At 54.7% G+C, this 22,958-nt stretch overlaps 1 protein-coding gene and 1 pseudogene across 3 annotated transcripts; both read right to left on the minus strand.

Moving 5' to 3' along the window:
- Nucleotides 1-1,557: 1,557 nt before the first annotated feature.
- Nucleotides 1,558-2,119, minus strand: LOC311620392 (rRNA-processing protein FCF1 homolog; annotated as a pseudogene). Its single transcript has one exon. The product of its transcript is annotated as an rRNA-processing protein FCF1 homolog (transcript).
- Nucleotides 2,120-7,368: 5,249 nt separating this feature from the next.
- DISP2 (dispatched RND transporter family member 2) lies at nucleotides 7,369-22,142 on the minus strand. 2 transcript variants are annotated; one of them, XM_084886165.1, is made up of 8 exons: nucleotides 21,949-22,142; nucleotides 15,293-15,622; nucleotides 14,972-15,001; nucleotides 14,703-14,826; nucleotides 14,312-14,427; nucleotides 13,992-14,119; nucleotides 13,527-13,624; nucleotides 7,369-11,535 (listed from the first exon to the last, which is right to left on the minus strand). In XM_084886165.1, the coding sequence occupies exons 1-8, from the start codon at nucleotides 22,125-22,127 to the stop codon at nucleotides 8,278-8,280; spliced, it is 4,263 nt and encodes a 1,420-aa protein (XP_084742291.1). In that variant the 5' UTR covers nucleotides 22,128-22,142; the 3' UTR covers nucleotides 7,369-8,277. The 2 variants fall into 2 exon arrangements, with proteins under 2 accessions (XP_084742291.1, XP_084742292.1); XM_084886166.1 differs by lacking the exons at nucleotides 14,703-14,826; nucleotides 14,972-15,001; nucleotides 15,293-15,622; nucleotides 21,949-22,142 and adding an exon at nucleotides 14,530-14,590.
- Between the last annotated feature and the right edge of the window lie 816 nt (nucleotides 22,143-22,958).

A 22,958-nucleotide genomic window follows, 5' to 3' on the forward strand; every position in this document is an offset into this window, starting at 1 on the left:
TAACTTAAAAGGACGACTGCCGTGATACGTGCGTGATTTAATTCGTAATGAAGAACGATTGCTGCGATACGTGCTTAAGTTAAGCGCAGTGACTAACGACTGCCTGAGTGCCTGCGCGGAAGGATGCAATACATCGGCAGCGATCCTGGAAGCTCAGGCGAAGCAGTCGTGGAAGCTCGGGCAAAGCGGTCGTGGAAGCTCGGGCGACTTCGTTGTGTGAAACGAAGTTCGTTGTATGAATCATGAAATGAAGTTCGTTGTGTGCAGCGTTCGCTGTGCGAGGCGTTCTTTATGCGAGGCACCACTGTACTACCTGATACATGTGCCAGCTGAGAGGAAGAAAAGGATGTTTCACAAGGGAGGGGGACGATCAAAGGAGTGAAGTCACAGAGAAAGAGAGATGGAAGATGGATCTACAGCAGCATCTTAAAGTTCTTTTGTCCATATACCCCCACAAAATAATAAGACAAAAAAAAGTACCCTCTTAACTATTTTTAGTTGATGACTAAATGTTTTCATAATTTTATTTTATTTTATTTATTTTTTAAATATACTTTATTGATATTAATCGATGGATCAACTGCCTCTTACACCCCTCCCCACTGGGGATGTGCCCGCAACCAAGGTACGTGTCCTTGACCGGAATCGAACCTGGGACCTTTCAGTCCGCAGACTGACGCTCTACCACTGAGCCAAACAGGTTTCGGCTGTTTTCATAATTTTAAATATTTATAAAGGACATATACTTTCTACTTATTATATATTATGCATCATATTTATTCATTTCTAAAGTTATTTTTTCTTTTGGTATTTCATTTTGGATAATTTCCTATGTCTTCAAGTTCACTAATCTTTTTCTGCAGTGTCTAAAGGGTTTTTAATTCCATCCAGTGGTTTTCCATCTCTACAAGTTCAAATTGCATATTTAAAAAATACCTTCCAAGTTTCCACTTAGCTGTATGAATACATGGGATACAGTTACAGTAACTTTTTATGTCCTTGTCAGGTAATTCTCATATAAGTATCAGTTCTGGATCGGTATCAATTCATTTTCCCCTCACTATGGGTCCTATTTTTCTGCTCCTTTGCATGATTGGTAATTTTTTATTTGACCCCAGACATTGTGAATTTTATGTTTTGGGTGCTGGTTATTTTTGTATTCCCGTAAATATTCTAAAGGGTTGTTCTGGGATAAAGTTACATTACTTAAAAACAGTTTGATCCTTTCAAGTCTTGCTTTTGAGATTTATTAGGTGGAGCAATCAGTGTTCAAACTAGGTTTAATGAGTCACCATTACTGAGCCAAGAACTTGTTTTTTTTTTTTTGAGCAGTTATCTGATTTACAAAAAGATGTAACATTTTAAATGACACAAAATATCATTTTCAAAACAACATCAGTATCATTTTCAAAACACCACCAAAAAAGTGAGTGTATTTAACTGTTCTCGGCTCATAACAGCAAATGTGTGAGTGGAGCAAAAACGCATGTTGTAGCATGTTGAATAAACCTGCAACAGAGAAAGTTGTTTGAAGGAAAGCAGAGAAATGTTGTCTTTTCAGTATTGGAACCTCGGGGCTCCACAATCCTCTGGCATCCGCCCAGTGTTATATCTGTGGTTAGAAACATGCATGATAGGATCTTCCTGATTCTTTGCTTAAGGACTCGGTCAACTGAGGCCACAGTATAACACTTGTGCTGAGTCATCTCTGTACTAATCGTCTGCAGAGGCTCCTTTGTGTGTGCACGGTAATCGTTCAAATCTTGGATCCTCGGCCATCCTTAGAGCCACTCGATACTTCTGCCCCAATTGTCTCAGTTTCAGCCATTACACAGTCAGTTATACAAGGGGTTGAGACAGTCCACCACTGCCTGCACTAAGTCCAGTTTGGCCTTAATGGAGAAGTTGATGAAGTTGGTATCAGCCAGGACGTGGTGAGGTGGGCTGTATTGAAAGAATAAGCAGGAGGGGTGTTGGCGGACTTCCCTTTCTTTGAGTGCACTGGGATCTTTTCTTTCTTCTCAGGTTTTAATCTGTCCTTTTCTTTAAGCCTCTGGTCTCTGAGACTCAGCATTCGCTTCACGGTTGCATACTTCCTTGTTTTCTTTTGCTTCCCCATGTTCCCGCCAAAACTCTAACCGATGCTCCATGAATTATGAGGTTTTCCAGTCTAACAGGAATAGACTATCCCAGCCCTGTGCGACTAGTGACTTCTGTTCCTTGTAATCATTTTGAGTGGCTCTTTCCTTGGTCTCCAGCACTTTCCTCATGTTTATATGCTGAGCAGTGCTCTGCAGAATACTCAGGGAGGCCCTTGGCAGACCTCCAGAACTCTCTCTCTCTCTCTCTCTCTGCACCTTTCTCCTATCCAGGATTCTGCCCTGAGCTCTCAAGCTACCTCGGTTGCCCCAAACCCTGAGCTACCTCCTTAGCTCAGGAAGTCTGCACGGCCCTGCCTGCGGTCTCCCTTCCTGCAACATATCTGCAAACTCTCCAGCAGGGAGCTGAGCAACCAGGGAGCCCACTTCATTTGTTTCTTGTCTGTCAGCGATCACTGTCCTTTCTTGTCTGAGATCCAGTGTCATGAAAAACAATGTTTCATTTTTTTTTCCCCCCTGTCTGGTTGTTGTTTCAGGAAGGAGGGTAAATCTGACCCCTGCTCCTCCATCTTGGCTAGAAGGAAAAGTTGTATATGTACTTTAAATATATTTTTGTTCAAACTACGAAGCTTCAGATTTAAATGATTTTAATTTTGGAAAATGTCCATCATATATCCTGTTTGCAAAGCCAGTCCTCTGTGGCAAACTCATCGGCCAAATCAGATTGACTTTCTATTAGAAAATGTCTGATTTTCAATTTTTTATTTAATCTTTTTGTTCTTAATTTTGTTTTTCAATTCAAGTAATTCAAATTAAATGGAGAAGGCACAGAACTGAGACTTCTCACAGACGCTCTCTAGGCTTTGCTCCTTCAAGGACGCCCTCAAGCAGAGTATTCTCAAGTTGTCCTTTGAGAGAGCTGCCAGAGTGGGATCCAAAATGCAGGAGGGGTCAACTGGGAAAACGGAGACAGAGAAGAACTGGCTGACCTAAGCCTCCCTCTTAGGCTGATCAATATAAAGAGAGGAAACCTGTACAGGAGGAAGCTCTGGAAATGGATTCCTTAAAGCTGTCTGTGTCCACCTACCTTTTGGAAAGTCCTCATGCCCCTGAGGGAAGGCCAGCCCCTGTCTGAAGGCCTCTTGTGCAGCGTGAAGCCATCGATGGAACCATTGCTGCTTCCTTTGTGGTAAGAGAAGGGATGGGGACAGAACAGGCAGGAGCAGGTAAGTTGGGGACTTGGTGTCTTGAGGTGAGTAAATTTCCAGTTTTCTTTATGAGTTATCTACTGACAGTGGGGTTGTGGAAGATGGATATGGGCATCAGATATTTGAGGATGGTAGAAAAAGTATGAGATGGTCATTACAAAGAATGGAAACTAGTGCCAGGACCGGTTTGGCTCAAGTGGATGGAGTGTCGGCCTGGGGACTGAAGGGTCCCGGGTTCGATTCCGGTCAAGGGCATGTACCTTGGTTGCGGGCGCATCCCCAGTAGGGGGTGTGCAAGAGGCAGTTGATCGATGATTCTCTCTCATCAATGTTTCTGGCTCTCTGTCCCTCTCTCTTCCTCTCTGTGAAAAATCAATAAAATATATTTAAAAAAAAAGAAAAAAAGAATGGAAACTAGTAACTAGAATGGAAACTAGCTAGGCAGGGCTGAGGGCCCAGTTGAGGTTGGTGGTCATGAATTCAGACCTACATCAATCTGTGTGGTTTTCTTTAGCAATACTAAATCTCTTGTTCGATGTTTATGGATTTGGTAGGTGTTAAGGTTGCCAAAGGGGAACGCACAAGGCCAGGAGGGGTAAAGAATTATAAATGTGTTAGGTCATCTGGAAACCCAGATGGGCCGAGCCTCAAAATGGTGCCAACACCCAGGCGACGGGGAGTCAGAGATTTTAAAGGGCTTTTTCTGGGTGGGAAGGATAATAATGGTCTTAGCAAATGGAATGTGGTCTAAGCCAGTGGTCAGCAAACTCATTAGTCAACAGAGCCAAATATCAACAGTACAACAATTGAAATTTCTTTTGAGAGCCAAATTTTTAAAACTTAAACTTCTTCGAATGCCACTTCTTCAAAATAGACTCGCCCAGGCCGTGGTATTTTGTGGAAGAGCCATACTCAAGGGCACAATAAGCCGCATGTGGCTCTCGAGCTGCAGTTTGCCGACCACAGGTCTAAGGGAAAGGGAATGTCGGTTGTGAAATGGTCTAAAAAGGAAGGTCCGTTCCCAGGGGAGAGGGTATCCATTCAATGGTTTGATTAGGCCTGACCGTACAATGCTGATCCTCCCCCTGTATTGAGAGATGCGGTGAATAATCACACAGAGGCCTGATAATAATTATAGTTTATCAAGGTCCTTCCAGGGCTCTTCAGTTACAAGGTGGCTCTGGACGGCCAGCCATTTACATAGCACAGAATGGCTTTCCTTTATTTCTCATCTCCCCAACGAATTATGTTACAATTTCTTCTCTTAAGCATAAATGCCTCCAGACCTTGAGTTACAGTCGCCCCTGTGCACAGGGTCAGGGTAGAAAGGGTGCGGGATGTCTGCTTTCCTATCCCCACGCTAACGGGATCTTGATGTGCGGCGTGGGGTGCCAGAGAGCTTGCCATTGCCCATGTGCATTATCCAAGGCTGAGATAAGGCCACCATGGAAGGCAAGATCAGAAACTCCCCAGACAACGCGAAGATTGTAACACTGCTCCCCCTCACCCGCCTCCTTGTCCGGCTGTGCGCTGGGAGAAGAATGAAGTTGGCTTGTAAATCTCTTGTGAGATGTCTCTTTCAGAAACAGGCTCAAGCTGGGATACTGATGAAATATCATGGCATGGGATATGCCAGAAGCCAGTAAAAATCTAAGATTCTGCTGGTCACATCAACCTCTGTCTCATCGTCACCAAAGCACCACAGCCACGGAAGGAGGGGCTTTCCCATTGTAGCAAACGATACCAAGTTACATTTTGAAAACACAGCACACACAGTGAGCGTGAGTCCAAGGATCTGTGGCACAAATGGGAGAAATACTCTCAAGTCCCAAGTGAATTTTAATGTATTTCTATTTTAAAGTGTCTCAGTGTTAAGAAATCATTTCTCGAATTTTCCAGAGCAAATGCAAATGTTTGGACTGGTTTCCCCTACCTCAGAACCTGCTTGTAAGCCTCTCCCCACGTGTCCAGATGCACACATTCCTTGTAACCACCCGTCACAATAATAAAGCGAACAGACCTGCTAAAGTCAAAGGGAATTGAAGAGGCTTTCAATCCTGCTTTCTAAAACTGAGGCCAGAGAGAGGTGGCTGGGTTACTCGCTGGAGTGGGGTGTCTGCTGTTGGTTCGGGCCATTCTTTTTTTTTAATCCTCATCCAAGGATATTTTTTTCCATTGAGTTTTTAGACAGAGTGGAAGAGAGGGGGAGAGACAGAGAGAAACATTGATGTGAGAGAGACACATTGATTGGATGCCTACTGCACACGCCCAGACTGGAGGCCAGGATCGAGGTACATACCTTTGGCCAGAATTGAACCTGAGACCCTCCAGCCCCAGGGGCGACGCTCTAACCACTGAGCGGCCCTACCAGGGTGGCTTGGGCCATTCTTGCTGTGAGGTTGAAGTTTTTGATTGCTACTAGGTTCTTCCAATCCTTTGGGCTTGTCGCTACCTAAGCTGCTCTGGCTCATCTGCCTTCCTATAGGGTTGGATGGCCCTGGTCTACAAGAAGGAGACCCAGAAATCCCTGGGTCCAAACCCCCAATAACCCCTCCCCCCGCACCCCATGCTCTAACATTCCGGTGGCTGTGTTCAGGCAGTTTTTGAAGTTCCAGTCCCAGACACCACTGCTCTCCTTTGTAAGACACAGAAAAGGGTGTGGAAGAGCAGGTTGGTTTGGTCCAGTCCCTGCTGCCCCCCCACAACAGCGAGCTGCCGAGAAGCAACCACGGTGCTAGACTCTCTTTTGAGTCAAGGCCAGACCTCTGCTCATGCTCAGGAGGAAGGGCCCACCTGCCCTCCCTCTAGGGAGCCGACTGTCCCAGAGGAGACCCGGCCCGCCCAGCCTGGCTGTGTGGTAACAGGACAGCCAGTCCCCATGGGCAGCTCTAGGCCCGAGAGGCTGAGTTCTACTTGGGAATGGAGAGAGGGCCAAGCAGGCCTCTGGGGGACAGGTCCCAGTCATGTCCCAGTCACTCCCCGCCCTTCCTCGTCAGCAGTCAGAGGGGTCTGACGTGCTCCTCTTGCCCACAGTCTTCTGTGTCTTCCACTCCGTGTCTCATGTGGGTTTTGTCCCACTTCGTGAGCTACTTAGGTGAGAGCCGAGTCTCAGCAACACAGGAGAAACCAGGACGCTCCTCGACTTGCCTCCAGCTCCCCCAGACTGTGTGTTCCTAGAAAACTCCCTCCCTCCTGGTGGCACTCATCTGTAAATGGCCTGAGTCCGGGGTTTTCGCACCACATTCTGTGGAGCCTTCGGCGTTTGAGGGGTTTCCCGGGCGCCGTAGAAAGGAGGGCTGAGCGGTACTCCCTGCCCAGCGCCCACCAGAGTAGCTGCTTTTTAATCTGTTTTATTTACTGCGTTTCCACACAATGATTCTTTGAAGAAAGGGTCCTGAGGCTACAAAGCTTGAGAACTGCTCCGGGGAGGACCGTTCCTTCGGGTCTGAGATGCCTGGGATGCTGAAGCCCAGCTCAAGCAGTTCCTCCTCCAAAGCCTTCCTGGTTTCCCGGTCCTGGTTCTCCGCTCCAGCGACACGGAGGGCGACGGGCATGGATGTGTGAGCGCTTTCCCGGGGCAGAAGGCGAGCTCCTCGAGGGGAGCACCGGTTTTCCTCTGCCCCGTGGGGACCACAGGAGGAGGAGGTGCTCAGTAAGCCGCTGATGCCGAGTGTCATGAGCTCTTCCACGGGTTAAAACCTCCCAGAGGGACTCGCTGATTTGGAGAGGAGGAACCGCCTCTGTGTGCTGCTGGCCCCAGGGACACCTGTCCTGAGAAGCTGGGGACCCCCCCCCCCCCCAGGAACAGCTTCAGACCCACACAGTCCCCAAAAGGCAGCTCTTGCTTTAATGGACTCTGCCCTACGTCTCCTTCCTTCGGCGTCTCTTCTGGTGGGGGCTCTCCGTGCTCTGTGGCCCTAGAAGAGGCAAGCCCCTAACTCTGGACCTGGGACTCGGATTAGCCAGGACACCGCACGGCCAGCAGGCATCTCAGTGGAAACTGGGAGTGACACAGGGGAAGGATGGGGAGGAACTCCGGGCTTGCTCAGTATAGCGCTCTCTGGAAATGGAGGTAAAGGGGGCGGGGGTGCAGGGTGGGGCTAACTCAGAGACACCTGAGGAGGCAGCTCACAGGATGGTGCTAGAGGTAGAAGATCAGGACGGCCTTGGGGCAGGTGGCCAGGAGGAGCGTGGGAGCTGCGTGGTGGAGTGAGGGTGGGGACCTGCTCTGCCATTTGTCAGCTACATGACTTTGGGTAAAGCAACGTAGTTGGGGGCAAAAGAACCTGGCCAGCTGCCGGCCACCCCACCGTGAAGTGAGACTCCCGGAGACGAGTGTGGAAGTCCCGTGAGCTAAGGCAGGGCTGCAAAGACTTCTGTTACCGGGGGCACCCCCGCCCCCCGCCACCCATGGAGGACCAGCCTGCAGTGGAACAGGGATGCTCTGAGGCTGAGCAGCCTCTCTTCTCCTGCTCCTGCCACTTCGAGCTTGGCCTTGATGAACTTCTGGTCAGACGGGGAGAGTGAGGGGGGCAGGGCAGTTCAGGACAGAGGCCCCAGACCCATTCTGGCACAGAGAAGCTCTCCATAGAGAAGCAAGTGTCCTGATAAAGAACCCCCGAAAAGCACGGGGCCCAGGAGGTTGCTGAGACTCCCCGGGACTCTTGCTCGGTGAGATACCCCCGGGCTGGGTCCTGAGTGGCACTGTGGGTGCTCCGGTGCCTCTGCCGGTCCCGAGGAGAGCAGGGTGATTCCCCTCCAAAGACTCTGCTCACTGCATCCTCCAGATGTGGGGGTAGGCAGCAGCCCGGACCAAGGCTGGAGTATCTGGCAAGATTTAAAATCCAAAGCTGAAGGGCGAGGCCTCTCCATGCTGACATGGGAAAGCACCATCAAGCTCCGGCCTGGTGCTGCCCTGCCCGCACCCCGGTCCAGGCCCTGTACGCCGGCCCAGCCTTCCTGGGCCCCTCTCAGCTGCTGTAGCCGGAAGTGTGGGTGCTGGGCCTGCGCAGCCACACGTCGGGGAGATCTGGCTGGCTGTTGGGCAGCACCACGGGGCTGCCGTCCCCGGGCCCCCCTCGGCCCTTCCAGGACGAGCTGCTCTGGTGGGAGGCGGGCAGCGACGGGTCATACACAGTCTCCTTCAGCGCCAGCCACAGCGTGTCCCGCTTCCCGTTCAGCTGGCCTCGCGCAGGTACCGGCGGCTCGGTTTCATCCAGGTCCTCTGGGGAGGCGCCCGTGGAGTCCGGCACCCGGGCACTGGGCTCAGAGGTGCTCAGGCAGGTCTCGTCGGAGACGCTGAGCCCCTCCAGGGTGCTGGCTGAGGAGCAGAGGCCTTCGGGTGGCTCTGCAGCCTTGGGCTGGGAGGCCTGGGCTGGGGCTGGGGCTTCTGGGGAGGCCTGCACGGGCTCAGCCTTCTGCCCTTGGGAGTCCTGCCGGGCCTGGGGCTGGGGGCTGGGGCGGGCCTGCTTGTACGGGGAGGAGGTCTGCAGGGCTGGGCACTGGCTGAAGACCGCCTGGTGGTCCAGGAACAGCTCTCTGGGGGAGGCGGGGGCCGGTGGGGGCCGGGAGCAGCAGGGGCCGTCATGGAGCTGGATGTCCTCGGAGAGCACGGAGGGCCGGTGAGACAGTTTGCTGGTGGCCGTGCTGGTGTCGAAGCTGGGGCTCCGGCGCCGGGCCAGGGGCTGCAGCTCGTACTGCTCCGAGCAGGCCCCGGGCGGCCCTGCCCGCGGGCGGCCCGCCTTCTCCCCGCCTGGCTCTCCGGTTCCGGCGTCCCACGGCAGGTGGGCACAGGGCCAGAGGATCTGCCCACAGTTCTTCTCCGGCCCGAAGAAGCAGCAGAGGGACTGGAAGAAGAAGCTGGCGAAGCCGCAGCTGACGCACTTGACCATCATGAGGATGATGCCCAGCTTGCGGTAGAGCAGCGCGGTGGCAGGCAGCATGAGCACGCCGGCCGCGAACAGGGCCGCGGCGCCCACCGCCGTGGCGCGGCTGGTCTGGCGCAGCGAGAAGGCCACGCGGCTCAGGCGGTCCGGGTGCGGGCACAGGTGATAGGAGATGCAGTAGTTGACGGTGAAGTCCACCGAGAGGCCCACGGAGGCGGAGAGGAAGAGCACCTCGGCGGTGTTGAGCTGCCACTCGAGGAGAACCAGGAGCCCCACGGTGAGCAGCACCGTGCCAGCCACGGCGGCCACGGAGAACAGGCTGAGGGGCACGTTCCAGGTGCCCAGCAGCAGCGTGGCAAAGGCCAGCGCCAGCGCCAGGCCTAGCACCACGGCGGGCTCTGTGCTCAGGCTGTGCTGCAGGCTGTACAGCTCCAGGCGGCTGGTGAACCAGCCCTGGCGGAGGCCGGGGGGCGCCCTGGCCAGCTCCGCGGCCAGCCAGTGGCTGACCTCGGTGTAGAAGTGGTGGGCCTGGCTGTAGTTGGGACTGTACTGGAAGCTGGTCTGGAACTGGAGGACCAGGGCACCCAGGCTGCCCTGGGCATTGAAGCGGAGCCCCAGGTCCCGGGTGCTCTGTGGGCCCGGCTCCAGAGCCATCATCTTGAGGCAGTGCAGGAAGAGCTGGGGCGCCCAGGGGAAGCCCGCCGCGTGGCCGCAGCAGAGGCCAGGCCCCAGGCGGGCACAGCCGGGGCTCTCCATCCAGCGCTGGAGCGCCTCCACGAAGCACAGCGTGGGCCAGCCCTCCGGCTGGGCGCCAAAGAAGCTCTGATTCCGAGCCCCGTGGCAGAGCGCCAGCAGCCAGCGCTGGGCCTCGGGGCTGCCGGCTGCGAAGGCGGGGTCGCTGACCAGGGAGCCGTTGCTGCGAGGGTCCAGGGGGTCCCCCGTGTCCACGGGCAGGACGCCCCACACCAGGACCACGGGCATGGGGCCGCCCTCGCCCTCGGGCAGCCGCTCGAACTGGAACTGCTGGCGGTACTCGGCGTCGAAGCGCTCGAAGGGGTGGCTGGGCCGGAAGACCTGGCCGCGGGCGGGCAGCAGCGTGGGCAGCCGCAGGCGGGGGCTCACGCCGGCGATGTAGGCGCCCCCCGCCGCCAGCGCCGAGAACCAGCAGACCCAGATGTAGCGGAACTTGATGACGCCGCAGGGCAGCAGGCGCTGGAAGAGCAGGCGCGAGGTCCGGGCCGCCGCCCTGCGGAGCCCGCGGAGCCGCCGGTGCAGCGCCAGCGCCAGCCGCCGGGGGGCGCTGCCGGCCCACGGGCCCCGCGCCCCGGCCCCGCAGCCGCGCGCCAGGTAGCGCTCGTGGAGCACGAAGGCGGCGGGCAGCCAGGCCAGCGTGAGCGCCAGGTGCGCCAGCACGGCCGTGCCCATGTAGAGGGCGAAGCAGCGCACGGCCGGCAGGCGGCTCAGGTAGCTGGCGTAGAAGGCGGCGCTGGTGGTGAGGCCCGAGACCAGCAGCAGGTAGCCGAAGTGGTGCATGGTGCGGCCCACGCGCTGCGCCAGCCCCCCGGAGGGCAGCTGGCTCTTGCTGAGGCGCCAGAGGTCGGAGAAGACGAGGGTGTGGTTGGTGCAGACGCTGCTGAGCAGGACCAGGGCCGCCAGGTTGACGAAGGGGAAGTAGGCCATGCGGAAGGCCACCCGGTACAGGAAGAACGCCACCAGGAGCGAGCCCAGCACCCCCAGCAGCACCATGAGCGTGAGGAAGAAGGAGCGCAGGTAGAGAGCGATGCTGAGGAAGATGGCAGCCAGGGCCAGCAAGGGGTACACCGTGTCCTGGGCGAGGTAGTGTCTCAGCAGCTCCTGCTTGAGGCCCAGGTCCATGCCGGTGATGGACGTGTAGTTGTCAGAGAGCCCCCAGGGGGTGGCCAGGTGGTCCAGGTAGATGCCCATCATGGAGGCGCCCTTCGGGGTGGGCAGGAAGAGCAGGCTGTACTTGAGGGAGGGCACCTGGTAGTCGGCGGTCTGGGGACTCAGGAAGTCCTTGTCCAGGAGGAAGTGCAGAAGTTGGTAGATGGCACTGCTCCGGGAGCACTTGGCGGGGACCTGGGCACAGCGTGGGGGCTTGTCCTGCCCAGGCCCCAGGCAAGGGGGGCCCAGGGCCCCGCGGTGGTAGTAGAGGGCACAGGCCCGAAGCAGGGCCAGGATGCGGGCTGCGTCGGCTTGAGTGGTGTCCAGGCAGGAGGAGCGGTTGGAGAGCACTGCCAGGTAGTTGCCCAGGGACCAGCTGGGGCAGCACTCGTTGGCTGCGGTGCGCTGGCACAGAGCCCCAAAGCGGTGATGGGAGCGAATCTGCAGGGCACAGAGCACAGGAGAGAGCTCAGGGGCGGTGCAGGGCCGGGGTTTCCCAGCCCTGTCCGGGCCTTCTCACCTCCTTTCGGGCTGCAGAGCGGAGGGAGCGAGGTAGCCTGACAACCCGGCAGAACTGGCTTGTCTCAGAGCTGCCTTTGGCTCGTGGCCCAGGTGTCAGCACTTACATCTTGGCTCCATCAAAGAGGAGCCTGGGGAATGCTGCTGAGGCCCCCGCCTGAGAGGTCCTGCCCTAAGGGCCTGGCAGGTCACACGCCTCCACTCCACTGTCTGAGCCAGGGGTAGGAGTGGAAGTGGCAGCCACAGATGGAACAGGGCCAGAGGTCCCGGGAACTGGAGCAGACGGTGAGAAAAGCGGAGGCACAAAACATTCCAGGATCGGCGTCGCTGCCAAACCCTAGCCCCCGCTCTGTCTCCTAGTCTGCTTAAACCCACTTAGGCACAGGTCTGCTTCTGTATCAGACCTCATGCCTCCTTTTCTCTCCCACTTGCTGTTGACATCACAACAGCTGGTGTGGTTACAGAGAGCACCTGCCTGGGAACCAGAGGCTCTGTTCTGCCCCCCGCTGGCTGTATGGCCTTGGCTCTGAGATCATGGTGACTATGGTAACGTTTATTGAGGTGACTATTGCCAGTCATTACATTATAGTTTTACAAACTCTATCTAGATTGTCACACATCCTTTTGAGGAAGGTACCATTCTTTTTCTTTCTTTTTAAAAAAAAATATATTTTATTGATTTTGTACAGAGAGGAAGGGAGAGAGATAGAAAGCTAGAAACATCGATGAGAGAGTCATCGATCAGCTGCCTCTTGCACACCCCCTACTGGGGATATGGCTGCAACCAAGGTACATGCCCTTGACCGGAATCGAACCCGGGTCCCTTCAGTCCCCAAGCCGACGCTCCATCCATTGAGCCAAACCAGTCTTGGCGGAAGGTACCATTCTTATCCCCACTTTATTACTTGTTTTCTGTTTGTTTATTTATTTATTTAAAATATTTTTTAATTGACTTCAGAGAGGGAGAGATAGATATATCAATGATGATAGAGAATCATTGATCAGCTGCTTCCTGCACTCCCCACACTGGGGATTGAACCCACAACCCAGGCATGCGCCCTTGACCAGAACTGAACCTGGGACCCTTCAGTCCGAAGGCTGATGCTCTGTCCACTGAGCTAAACCGGCTAGGGCTTATCCCTCTTTATATATATATACAAAGACTGAGTCACTGAGAGGTTAAGAAACATGCCTGAAGTCACACAGTTTGCAGCTGGTTGTCAGTGGTCTGAATTCACCTAGGGAGTATGAAAGCTGGCCTTGAAATCAGCATCTGACTCCAGAGCACACACTCTTTTTTATTTGTTTTGTTAAAGGATGTTTTTCCATTGATTTTTAAAGAAAGTGGATGGGAGGGAAAGAGAGAGGGAGAGAGAGACAGAGAGAGAGAGAGAGAGAGAGAGAGAGAGAGAGAGAGAGAGAGAGGGAGAGAGAGAGGAGAGATTGGTTACCTCAAGGCTGCAATTGAGGTATATGCCCTTGATCAAAATCCAACCTGCAACCCTTCCATCCAGGGGCTGATGCTCTATACACTGAGCCAAACTGGCTAGGGCAGAGCACATGTTCTCAACCGGTGCCTTTGGGTACTGTGGATACCCTTGTGCACTGCTGGGATCGATGGGGCCTGGGCCCTTGGGCTGGGGCCTCATTAACAAGTCCTCCGTTTTAGGACTTTTAGGAAATCCCAGGCTCTGCATGTTCTGTCTTCCAACACTTGTGTTTTGGCTCTTCTGAAAACAGCTGACTCTTCTCCCCCCACCCAGCCTGGAGCCTCCGCAGCATTGGGGTGATTTTCTAAGCAGGGAACGCTCCTCCCCAGGCCGCCTTGGCATCCTGACTCCGCAGTATCTCCTTAGGAATGGTGTCCTGGTTCCCTCCACACCCAGCCCCTGGTACCTCCCCAGTCAGCTCACCTGTTCCTGCTCCATGTGACACATGGAATGGATGGCGTGTAGGTTCCACAGGCTTCCCGCGGAGGTGGACATGAACACCAGCTGTGCATAGTGCTTCTCTGCAACACACCCCAAAGCTCAGCCCCTGTTGCCCCAGGACCTGGGCCCACCAAAGGGAAAGACTCTTACCCAGGGCCATGTGAGGCTCAGATTCTCGGGAAGCTGAAACCCGTTCCTGGCTGCTTCATCCGGGGCCTGCATCCCAGCTTCTGTGCCCCACCCACACCCAGTTTGACTCTACCTGGCTGGAGCACCTGAGACCCGCCTCATCTTCCCAAATATAACCCAACTTCCTCGGCTTGAATATGGCCAGCTGGCTTCCTTCCCTTTCTGTCTGCCCAGATTTGTTCTTCTGGCTCCTTCTGTTCTAGGAGGTGTGGGCGGGGACCACCATTAAAGTCAGGAAGTGGCCAAGCTGAAGCTTACCGGGGGGGCCACAGAAGAAGTTCTCTTGCCCTCTGTCCTCCAGGGGCTCCACCATCCTCCGGGGCCGGACCATGCCCTCCTGGGCACTGCTCCAGGGTGTGGGGCTCAGAGTGGTGTGGGGGTTTGAGCTGAGGCATAGAGAAAAGCAATGCCAGGCATCATCCAGGGGCGGGGTGCTCAGAGGAGGCCAGACACTACTCTCCAGAGGTCCCCAGCAAGCCCCTCGGACCTACCTTTGAGGAGGTCACCCAGCGGCCTCTCTCTGGAGACCTTTTCTCTCCCCTTCCCCTCAGTGGTGTGGGAAGATGGGGACCCATTACCTGTTCAGCTCAGGGTCTGGGGAGAGGGAGAACAGCTTCCGGGAGCCCGTGAGGGTCTGCAGTTCTCTCCAGACCACCAGCTTCCGTCCAATGTCTGTGTCCTGAGGCTCGAAGCCCTGAGGGAGGAGGGAGATGAGGCAAGGAGGAGGAGGGCTTTTCCATCTGGTCTTTCTTGGCTCTGCCCCCTTCAGTCCCCGGAGCAGGGAGGGCCAGCTCACCTGCCTGGGCTGTTGAGCGGGCATATCACCTCTATACCACCTTCCCAACTGTCTCTGTAGGGTGAGAGCCCACCACTGCCACCCCACCCCAGCTGGGCCCCTCCGACTTGTTGCCCCAGACTGAGCTGAGGTGGCCAGGCCTGGGGCCCCCCTCCCTCCCCTTGACCCCTCACCAGCAAGGGCTTGGAGAAGTCGGGCAGGTGGCCCCCCAAGAGTCCAGCCAGGGTGCAGAGGAGGATGACCGCTAGACACAGCAGCAGCACTGCCCCTGGCCACTCAGCAATCAGCTGGGAATAGCTGGGAAAGAGGAGGAGAGCCCGCGTGAATGGGTGTTGGGTGTGGTGGCCGGGGCTAGTGAGCTCAGGATCCACCAAGAAGGACTAGTGGACCTGTACTGGGCACAGCCTGGTCACTCTAGAGGCCAAGAGAGGCCTAGGCCTACCTCTTCGGCATCCGGAAGGCCTGTTCCTGCCTGTGGGAAGAGGAAAAGACACTTGCTTGTCAGAGTGCTCTTACGGGGGAGAGGCGGGGGAGGATAGAGGATGATGGCATTAACCCTCTTAGGCTTTCCCACACCACAGCCAAACCCTTCCTTCCTCCTCCATCCAAGCTGCCTCCTTCACCAGAGGCAGGGGGCGTCCTGGGCTGCCTTACCGTTGGAGTTCAGGTCCCGGGGGGGCGGGGGGGGGGCAGTGTTGGCCTTACTTTTCAGTCCAGCCCTACCTTCCCGGGGCAGCTTGGCAGGCTGCTAGTCCCCTCTTACCTGACGCTGATGACATGGTGCTGCACAGATGGTGGCTTCCAGGCCCCATAATGCTGCGAGGGGGCTGGGGAAGGGCTGAGGCTGGAGCCATGGGAACACAGAGCTGCTCGGTCCCCAAGCCCTGGCAGGGAGCTGCCCCCTCGGTATTCCTTCGGTGCCCGGGTGTAAGTGAAGTGGGCAGGGGCCAAGGGGCTGCACGGACCCACAGGCTGGAGGGTGGAGGTTGCCGGTGGAGGTCCCGAAGAACTGGAAGGGTCCTCGAGGGGACAGCTGTGAAGGGAGCAGCTCCTTTCCGGGCTGGCCTCAGGGGCCACAGCCTTGCTCTGGGAGCTGGGGAGAGAAGAGGCAAGGGAGACTGGGTGAGGCACATGGGTGAGAGCTTTCTTCCTTTCTTTTTAAAAATATATTTGTATTGATTTCAAAGAGGAAGAGAGAGAGGGATTTCAAAGAGGAAGAGAGAGAGGGATAGAGAGGTAGAAACATCAATGATGAGAGAGAATCATTGATTGGCTGCCTCCTGCAAACCCCCTACTGGGGTTCGAGCCCACAACCTGGACATATGCCCTTGACAGAAGTCGAACCCAGGACCCTTCAGTCCGCAGGCTGACACTTTATCCATTGAGCCAAAAACGGTTTTGGCAAGAGTTTTCTATTACTAGTCCCAGAGGACAGGCAAGGAGGGTGGGGACCGTGGATGTATAGCCCCAATCTACCTCTTGGGGTCCATTGTCTTATTGACTCATCGGTCCATGCACTCAAAACACACACACACACACACAACATTATTGTCAGCCTGCTATATGCCAGATGCTGTGCTAGGCAACGAACATGCTTTTACATGTATAACCTAATTACTCCTCACAAAAACCTACAGGGGAAGTCCTTTCCTTGTTTACAGATTTGAAAATGGAGTTTCAGTGAGATGGGAAGAGCTAGGCCTTGAGCCCAGTTCTGACTTGCGGTCCTGTGCTCTGGCTTCTGCAGCCATTGGTTCATTCTCTGGTTAGATATTTGTTGAGCACCTGCAACACTCGTGTCCCCACAGATAACCGCTCCCCTCCCAGATAATTGCATAGCTCACACTCTGTTCTCAGTTTAACGATTACCTTCTTGGAGAAGCCTCCCATGACGATCCTCTCTAAGTAATCACCCCCCAGCTCTCCATCCCCCTACCTGCTTTATGATTCTTCAGAGCAGTTACCACACCTGGACATTATATGGTATAATCGCCATGTTCATTGCCTGTTTCTCATATGAAACGTGAGGGATGGGAGAGCAGGGGCCTGAACCATTTGTTCATCTCTCTATCCTCAGTGCCTTGCACACAGAAGGTGCCCAGGGAATGTTTGTTGAATTCATATGGAGTGTCAGACAGTCTGTTACTAGTGGTGCTAGGGTAAAGAAGTCCCAGTCCTTGTCCTCTAGGCATTCAAAGTAGGTGGGAGATGTGGCAGTCTGACCTCTGAGTGCTGGAGAGAAGTCAGAGGGCTGAAGGAGCCCAGAGGAGGGCCCAGCCTTCCCAAGGCTGGGGACAGACAGGGAAAGCTTGGCCAAGGCAGTTACTGCCCTTCCACCAGCCTTGGACCACAGGACAGAAGGGTTGTTTTGTGAGGGTGTGCACAGTTGGGAGATAGAGTTGGGACCCCCAAGGAACTTGCCAGGAGGACTCAGAAATAGAGATCTCTTCCAAAATTACTAATGAGGGCAACACTCTGTGTAGGGACTCAGCCCACTCCTTGGTACGGGGGTAGATGGAGTCCCACCCCAGGGACAGAATTGCAAGACTTAGGACACGAGGAGATGGCCACAGAACAGGGTTCTGGGATGGGTAGCCTTGGCAGAGCCCTCTCTTTCCCTCCATTTCCCTGGGTCCTGTGGCCTGCCAAGAGCTTGCACGGCCCTCATGGGAGAGCAAGGTGTATGCGGAACCAACAGGGGCTTCTAGTCCTGCCTGCTGCACTGCTGGAGGGGCTGTGGGCGGAGTCCTGATGCCAGTGGACATTGCCCACAGAGGCTGGTTCTGCCCAGAGACCAAGTAGAGGAACTGTAAAAAATAGGCAAACTCAACCTCTTCCTCCAAGAAGGCTGGCAGACCCCTATGCTGAGAATAAAATGGAGGAGCAGTGGTGTACTCCTGGCTCTGTCACCCTCTAGCTCTGGGACCTTGGGAAAGACACACAATTGTCGGATCATTGGCATCCATGTCTGTGGCATAAGGGTATAATGATAATGACCCCTCCCAGGTTTGGTATTAACTGACAGCATATGTGGAAGACCTATGGAAGACACATTTGCTTTCCTGCCCCTCCTCACACTCAGTGCTGCTGGGAGCATGTGGTTTAAGAAGTATATTTATATTTACAATTTGGCCGCTTTAGGCACCTCAGATAATATATCTCTATTTGAGAACTCCTCATACCTTGAGAATCTCATTATATATCCTATATATTAAAAGAATAATATGCAAATCGACTAAACAGTGGAACAAAGGGTTGCTATGACATACACTGACTACCAGGGGCCAGATGCTCAATGCAGGAGCTGCCCCCTAGTGCTCAGTGTCATACAATGACATACACTGACTACCGCTCAGCCAGAAGCATAGGGTGCAGCAGGCCTAAGCTGTCAGTCAGACATCCCCCGAGGACTCCTGGACAGTGAGAGAGCATAGGCCAGGCTGAGGGACTCCCAGCCCTGAGTTCACAAATTCTGTGCATTGGGCCTCTAGTCTAACCTAATAATAGAGTAATATGCAAATTAACCATCACTCCACCACACAAGCCATGCCCACCAGCCAATCAGAGCAAGCATGCAAATTACCCAACAAAGATGGCAGTTAATTTGCATACACGGAGGGAGGGAGGAGGGAAGACTGAAGACAGCATAGAAGGAAGAGGGAAAGAAAGTGGAAAACAAGGCAGCTGCAGCTGCTGGAGGGAAAGCAATGGCAGCGTGTGCAGGGTGGGGTGGGGCGAGGTGGGCAGAGGTGGTGGCAGCATGAGCAGCCACAGAGAAGGTGGCGGAGGTGGCCGCCGCCCCACCCTGCCCATCACAGCGGGAGAGGTGGGGTTGGCGGGAGGGAAGCCCGCTGGAAGTCTTGCAGGAATATTCCTGCAACAGGTGCCTAGCCTATACTGGAACTGCAGAAAGACTGATGGTTATGACATGCACTGTGGCAGCCAACCAGCTTGATTTGGGTCCAGATCGGCCCCCAACACCCCGATCGAGGGTGGGGCCAGCAGACTAACTACCCATCTATCTCCCTCCTCCCCCCCGCCACTGTGCCCCGATGGGCTCCCATTGGGGCAGGCCGGCTGGACCCCACCCATGCACAAATTCGTGCACCGGGCCTCCTATAGTATAATTAAAAATACTTTCCTTTCTTTTATTTTTTAAAATACTTTCCTTTTTGTTATTCAAAAGCTGCATCAGAATTTGATCTCATGATTAAATCACTGATACTTTTTCTTTCTATTACCAACATTTAGAAAAACAGGAATTTGATCAATGTTGTTCTAAAGCAAGACCTCAGATGGCCCCATAAAATTAATGACATAGCAACCAGTGTCCTGCCAGTTAAAAGACCTTATGGGCCCATCTCTATGGGCCAAAAGGAAGCTGCACAAATGGCCTGAGTTTATGTGTTTAAGTTGGACATCTACGTCTTGAAGATTTTTATTCTGCAGGTATATTTTGAGCACCTACCACACACTGGGCACTGAGCCTGGTCTGGGTTGGACTCTGAAGGCATGAAGATGACCCATTAGTCTTGGTCTCCCTCTTTAGAGCAGGGCCTGCCTTCCAGAGGTCAGGAGGGTGGGGCAACAAGGACGCTTATTCCAACTTCCCGTGGCCTTGAAGCACTCAGTACTTGGCTTGTCCCAGGAGCCAGGCTCCCACTAAGCGTCAGTTTCTTTTTCATTAAAGGAAGTCAGCACTCCAGGGGGTGCGGGCGGAGACCACGAGCACACTCCCTCAACCAGTCTACCAAACCTCAGAAGCCTAACCCCTTCTTTTGGTGGCTTCTGTTCAAGGGAGATTCTAGTCTCCACCATTGATTTGCTTTTACTAAGGTCTTCCTGGAGCCATGCCTTTTCTTTTAACCCCTTCTTTCCCTCTCCAGGGACCTAGGATCTACTGTTCCCAAATATCACCCTTTTTTACTGTGCCCATCATTGTCAGTAGGTAGAATTTTTTTTAAATATATTTTATTGATTTTTCACAGAGAGGGATAGAGAGCTAGAAACATCGATGAGAGAGAAACATCGACCAGCCGCTCCCCGCACACCCCCCACCAGGGATGTGCCCACAACCAATGCACATGCCCTTTGACCTGAATCGAACCTGGGACCTTCCAATCCGCAGATTGACGCTCTATCCACTGAGCCAAACCGGTTTTGGCAGTAGGGAGAATTTTTTAAAATTGATTTTTCAAAGAGAGAGAGAGAGAGGAAGGGAGAGGGAAACGTTAATCTATCAGCTGCCTCCTGCACTCCCCCTACTGGGGATCAAATCTGCAACCAGGGCATGTCCCCTAACTGGGAATTGAACCAACAACCTTTCAGTGCATGGGATAATGTCCAATCAACTGAGCCACACTGGCTAGGGCAATATGGTAAAATGTGAAAACTCCACATTCTGACTGCTGTTGGTCTGGACCTTTGTCTCAACTCTTTCAAGGAGAGCAGCCAAACTCTCCTCAGAATAAAAGCTTTCTCCTGCTAGCCCCTGCTGCCTTCTATGCTCAGGAGACCTAGTAATAATATGAGGTAAGCACTCCAGACCTTGCCTCCCCAGAGGGCTTTCATTCTCACCCTCTCAGTTCCATGGCTCAGACTGGGATGAGCTGCTTTCTGGGCTGACTGCCTGGGCCGGCTGGCCTGTAAGCCAAGTGATGGAGACAGGCAGGCAGGGAGATGGGAAGTAGTGATGCAGGCCTCCTGTAGAGGCCAAAGTCATAGTATTCAGGGCCTAGCTGACAGGGCTCCAGACACAGAGCCCCCACTTGGGAGCCTTATAAGGGGCAATGCACATGTGCATTAAGCTTTCCTCCAAGTCCACAGACACATAGCCATATGGACAGCCATGTGATCCTGCAGAGTGGCCAGGATAGATGGGGAAGCAGCCCACACCACTAGGAAAATAAAAAGGTAATTTCTAAAAAACCCAAAGAAGGAACTTTTCAAATTGCTGTTGTAGCCAATGCATTAGTAAAGGACTGGCTGTGTGTGCGTGCACACATGCACACCATCATATTCACTATATATCTACCCCCTCCATCTCCCCCTGAGTCAATTTGCCTGATTAGAATCCAGTGTCTCTGGGGGTGTACAGAGGCACCAGAGGTCCCAGGGAGTTGTTGGAGGAGAGCAAGTGATTCTTGTGCTCAAGAATGACCCTCGTGTGCAGGGAAGGTGAGCAGACCAGACAGTGTTGATCCTTGGCAGAATATCCAAGACACCAAGTGACTCTCCAGTCCCTTCCTGGGAGGCTCCTGGCCCAGGACCCTGCTCTGCCCTGTCACTGTCCCTGCCCTATCCACCCCTGGCTCTTTGGCCAGGCCACGGTCCCAGGTAGACCCTGGTCCAGGAACACATCCACCCTGTGTCTCACCCCTTTGAAGATAAGTCTGGGCCTTTCAGATGGAAAGGTGGCTAAATCTGTCCAGGCTGCTGTGTTAACAATAGAGGGCAGGGAACATTTCTTTTCTCTCGTGGGGCATCCTCTCGCGCTGAGGTACAGAATGTACATTCCAATTGGAGCAGTCTGGAGACCATGTGTCCATCTCTGCTTTGTGCCTCCAAAGAATGCCTCTCATTTCAGTCCAGGCAGGGCAGAAAGGCAGTGTCATGTCAGGGGAGGGATTCTGGAGGCGGCAGATCTAACAGGGCACAGAAATTGCACCATATTGCTACCTCGCTGGGCTGTTTCCTCACACATATGGTGGAGGAAGAGAGAGGAGAGCACCATGACCTGGGCCCTCAGCGGGGAAAGTGTTCCTCCCATCCGCCCTCCTGGGGGTCCTTCGGGGTGTGGATAGGGGTAGGGGGAGATGGTTTTCACCGTGGCCTGAGCCTCGGTCAGGTCTCCAGAGAGTGCAGTAGCTGCCACATGCGGAGACGCTGGCCCACACGTGCGCAGCTGGCCGTGCAGAGTAGAGTGGACAAAGACAGTCCCTGGCGTGGCCGCCGAGTGTCTGCCCTCCCCAGGACACACCCCGTGGTGAGCCTCCCATCTACGATACACACACACCCTCCAGCACACTGACACGCTGGAACCCGGACTGAGGTGGCCGCAGGCTGGGGGCTCACTGAGAAGGCGAGCGGGCAGGGCCTAGAGGGAGTGGCTCGGAAGGCCGGTGGGTGGGGTGGGGTGGGGGAACCCCTGGTCTTAGAGGTATGGTAGGAACAGTGGGAGGGACAGCTTCCCCAGGGCGACAAGGGAGGTGGGAGCTGACAGTAGGGGGTATCAGCGAGAGAGAAAATGGACTTGGCAGAATGAGGGCGTGGCCAGGGGGCCGGGAGCCTGGAGGCGCCGGAAGGGGCTCCGACAGGGGCTGGCGATTGCACAGGGTGTTGTATGGCGGCCACTGGGGATACTAGGGCGGGGGTGCTGAGAAGGTCTGAGAGTTGGGTTTGTGGAGTGGTCTGCCCTACCTGTCCGGAGAGTTGCCATCGTGGGCCGAAGACTCCCCCTCGTGCTGCTGCTCCCCTTCCGGACCCGGGCCGGGAGCCGAACCGCTACCGCTGCTGCAGCTACCGCGGTCCATGCCCGTGGGCGGTGCCGCTGTCCGGGCGCTGGTGCTGAAGCGGCCGCGGGGTGGGCTCCTGCGCATGCGTAAGTGCCGGGCGGGGCCGGTTGCTGGGCGGGGCCGATCGGGAGCCCAGCCAATGGGCGCGGCGCCGGGGGGCGGGGCAGAGGCTCCCGCGGCGCCGGCGGCCCGGAGCTGGAGGCTGGCTAACCCTCAGGACCCCCGGGCTGGTGGGGTGGGCCTCTTAACCAGCCAAGTCTGAGCGCTGCTGTTAGGAGTCCGGCTTTCTGGCTGTCGGCTGCACACCGGCCTTTCTTGAGGGGCATCAATCTTCCCGAAAAGAACCAGGAAGCGCGGCCCGGGCTCAGTGTGCAGAGCCTCGCCGCTTGAAATGCAGACTTTACCAGTCAGAAAGAGGGAGCACGCCCAGGACATTCAGCGGAGAAGTCCCACGTTTCTCTCGGCTCCGTTCAGCGACCCCCTGACCCCTCCAGGGGGGCGAGGCATCTGCTCAAATTGTGTCTTCCTTTACGCTCATCTGGACCTGGTCCTGAGTCTGCGCCCATCAGACACGGAGCCCCAGTTCTGTTATTGTGTGGAGTACAATGGGGAGGGGGACGAAAGGCACTCAAGAGAATCCCTGGTTCCTTTTCTTTTTTTTTTTTCTTCTTTCATTTTTTTTTAATTAAGGTATTGTATTTGTACATATCTTACCAATTCTCTGCCCCCCACACACACTCCCATACACGTCCTCACTCCCCAGAGTTTTGCGTCCATTGGTTATGCTTATATGCATGCATACAAGTCCTTCTGTTGATCTCTTATCTCCCCCATATCTCCCTCCCCTCCCCGCTGTAATTTGACTTATAATCACCCTTCTTGAGCCTGGGAAGTACCCAGTACCCACTCCCTTGC

This window comes from Pipistrellus hanaki (genome assembly GCF_964339955.1).
Source record: "Pipistrellus hanaki genome assembly, chromosome: 1".
Taxonomy (NCBI): domain Eukaryota; kingdom Metazoa; phylum Chordata; class Mammalia; order Chiroptera; family Vespertilionidae; genus Pipistrellus; species Pipistrellus hanaki.